At 41.8% G+C, this 2,795-nt stretch overlaps 1 protein-coding gene across 1 annotated transcript; it reads right to left on the reverse strand.

Moving 5' to 3' along the window:
- Window positions 1-527: 527 nt before the first annotated feature.
- On the reverse strand, window positions 528-2,527 carry EAH_00063250 (tubulin alpha chain, putative; the record flags this gene model as incomplete). Its single annotated transcript, XM_013393141.1, has 3 exons — window positions 528-1,706; window positions 1,888-2,008; window positions 2,466-2,527. 3 exons carry the CDS (start codon window positions 2,525-2,527, stop codon window positions 528-530), a joined length of 1,362 nt encoding a protein of 453 aa, XP_013248595.1.
- Between the last annotated feature and the right edge of the window lie 268 nt (window positions 2,528-2,795).

Here is a 2,795-nt window from a genome sequence, read left to right on the forward strand (position 1 = left end):
TCTATTTGATTAAACTATTCCTTCTGCTGCTATATAACAGCTACAAGTGGTGTCTATTTATTATTAAAGCAATGAATATACTAAAAGATATTTATATATTTTATATATATATATATTATAAATATGTGAAGGAATAGGACAAGGAAAGCTAAAGCATTTCTTTCTGCTGGAGTTGTTGTTGTTGTTTAGAGGCCGCCTTCAGCAGCAAATCAATTAACATGAATAGACAAAGAGAGACAGCAAAAATGGACAAAAGAACCCTAATAATATCCCTCAACAACTAAATCCATCAAGCAGCAGCAACAACAACAAAGCAAAAAGAAACAGAAAAAAAAGAAGAAAAGCGAAGAAATATATATAATATATATTATAAATAATATATATTATATATATATATCATTCGCTGATTCTCCTTTTTGATTCTACTGCTTGGTGCATATTGCTTGGATGCATGTTATTATAAAGTCGCTAATAATAATAATAATAAGATAATAATGAAAGTAGCAGTAGAGTAAGAGAAGTAAAGTTTAGAATTCATCTCCATATCCTTCTTCTTCTGCTTCTCCTTCAGCTGTTTCAATGCCGACTTCTTCATAATCTTTTTCAAGTGCTGCTAAATCTTCTCTTGCTTCTGAAAATTCACCTTCCTCCATACCTTCACCAACATACCAGTGTACAAAGGCTCTCTTAGCATACATAAGATCGAACTTATGATCCATACGACTGAAGACTTCTGCAATAGCTGTGCTATTGCTAATCATGCATACAGCTCTCATAACTTTTGCTAGATCTCCTCCAGGTACAACTGTAGGAGGCTGATAATTAATGCCGCATTTAAAGCCAGTTGGGCACCAATCAACAAATTGAATTGTTCTCTTTGTCTTTATTGTTGCTACTGCTGCATTTACATCCTTCGGAACAACATCTCCTCTATACATCAAACAGCATGCCATATACTTTCCATGACGAGGATCGCACTTCGCCATCATACTTGCAGGCTCGAATGCGCTGTTTGTAATTTCTGCAACAGAAAGCTGCTCATGATATGCCTTCTCTGCTGAAATAATTGGAGCATAAGAAGAAAGCATAAAGTGAATACGAGGATAGGGAACTAAGTTTGTTTGGAACTCCGTCACATCCACGTTCAGAGCACCGTCGAAACGCAGAGAAGCTGTCAGAGAAGAAATAACTTGAGCTATCAAACGGTTGAGGTTTGTGTATGTAGGACGCTCAATATCCAAGTTTCGGCGGCAAATATCGTAGATAGCTTCATTATCCAACATCACTGCAACATCTGTGTGCTCAAGTAAAGAATGCGTAGATAAGACAGAGTTGTACGGCTCCACTACTGCTGTAGACACCTGGGGAGAAGGCCATGAACAGAAGTTCAGCTTGCTCTTCTTTCCGTAGTCAACAGACAGACGCTCCAACAATAAACAACCCAAACCTGAACCTGTACCTCCTCCCACAGCATTGAACATCAGGAAACCTTGAAGACCTGTGCACTGATCAGCCAGCTTGCGGATTCTATCCAGAGATAGATCGACTATCTCCTTCCCAATGGTGTAGTGCCCACGAGCAAAGTTGTTTGCTGCATCCTCCTTCCCAGATATCAATTGTTCAGGGTGAAACAAATGGCGGTATGTGCCGGTACGCACTTCGTCTACCACTGTGGGTTCCAAGTCAAGGAACACGCAGCGGGGAACCTGAAGGTAAAAAGTAGAAACACAAAAGAAATGGAGAATAATGGCAAAGACTTCATTCATACAAATGCTTTTCGATACTAAGATAATCAGTACTTTGCTAGAGAGAAGACGAAATAGAAGACGATGCTGATGGTGGTTCAGACACCGAAAAACCTATCAAATGAGAAGATATGCCGCTTACGTGCTTCCCAGCGCCAGTCTCAGAGAAGAAAGTGTTGAAGGCATCATCAATACCTCCAATAGTCTGGTCAGGGGGCATCTGCCCATCGGGCTGAATGCCGTGCTCGAGGCAGAAGAGCTCCCTGAAACATCAACACAGCAGAATAAGAAGAAAGCATGGTGATCCGTGGGTTTCCGACTGCAGATCGGCTCCAAATACCCCTTTATCTGCACGGAAATATGTTCACTTTCACGAAAAACAAAAGAAAAAAGATATTCAATGGTGAAATATAGCTAAATTCACGCAGTCGCCGCCCTGTTATACTGGGGCCCGGCATCCGAAACGCCAACGAAACCGCCGCAGACGGGTCTCGACTGCCTTTCCTGCTTCTGTCTGTGCATTTTAGATTAGAATTTCATGAAAAGAACAATAAAATAAAGGAGAATCAACAGAGAAAATGCCTCTTATATCGGTGTTTCCAGCTAGAGCTGTTCCTGGGTTCAGGTCTGTGCTGAGCTGCGGTTGGTTGGTGGTGGGTGCTGACGAAGTGCAGCGTTCCAGGAGTTAAATTGAAGGAAAACTTTGCAATATTTCCTCACCAGCAGGCATTTCCGATTTGGATACCGGCTTGGCCGACGTGAATGCTGATGACTTCTCTCATTTTCGTGAGTTGTAAAGAAGGCGATTGATGGAGTGCAGAGAGGCAGGTGAGGTATGGGTTGCGCTGTGTATTTGGCTATTGCTGCTGCTTCTTTCTCTTGAAGAGGGTATAATGAGCAGAATAAATTGCAATCAATGAAATTTCCAAGTCAAGCGTCCAACGAGGAGGAGCACTCAACCACGAAATCTCAAAAAAAAGACATGGGTAGCTGTGGTCGCCACCTGCAATTTGAAGCGCCACCACCGCAACACCTGTGCGCCGAGGTAGC

Source organism: Eimeria acervulina, genomic scaffold, assembly GCF_000499425.1.
Source record: "Eimeria acervulina Houghton genomic scaffold, Eah_scaff1801, whole genome shotgun sequence".
Taxonomy (NCBI): domain Eukaryota; phylum Apicomplexa; class Conoidasida; order Eucoccidiorida; family Eimeriidae; genus Eimeria; species Eimeria acervulina.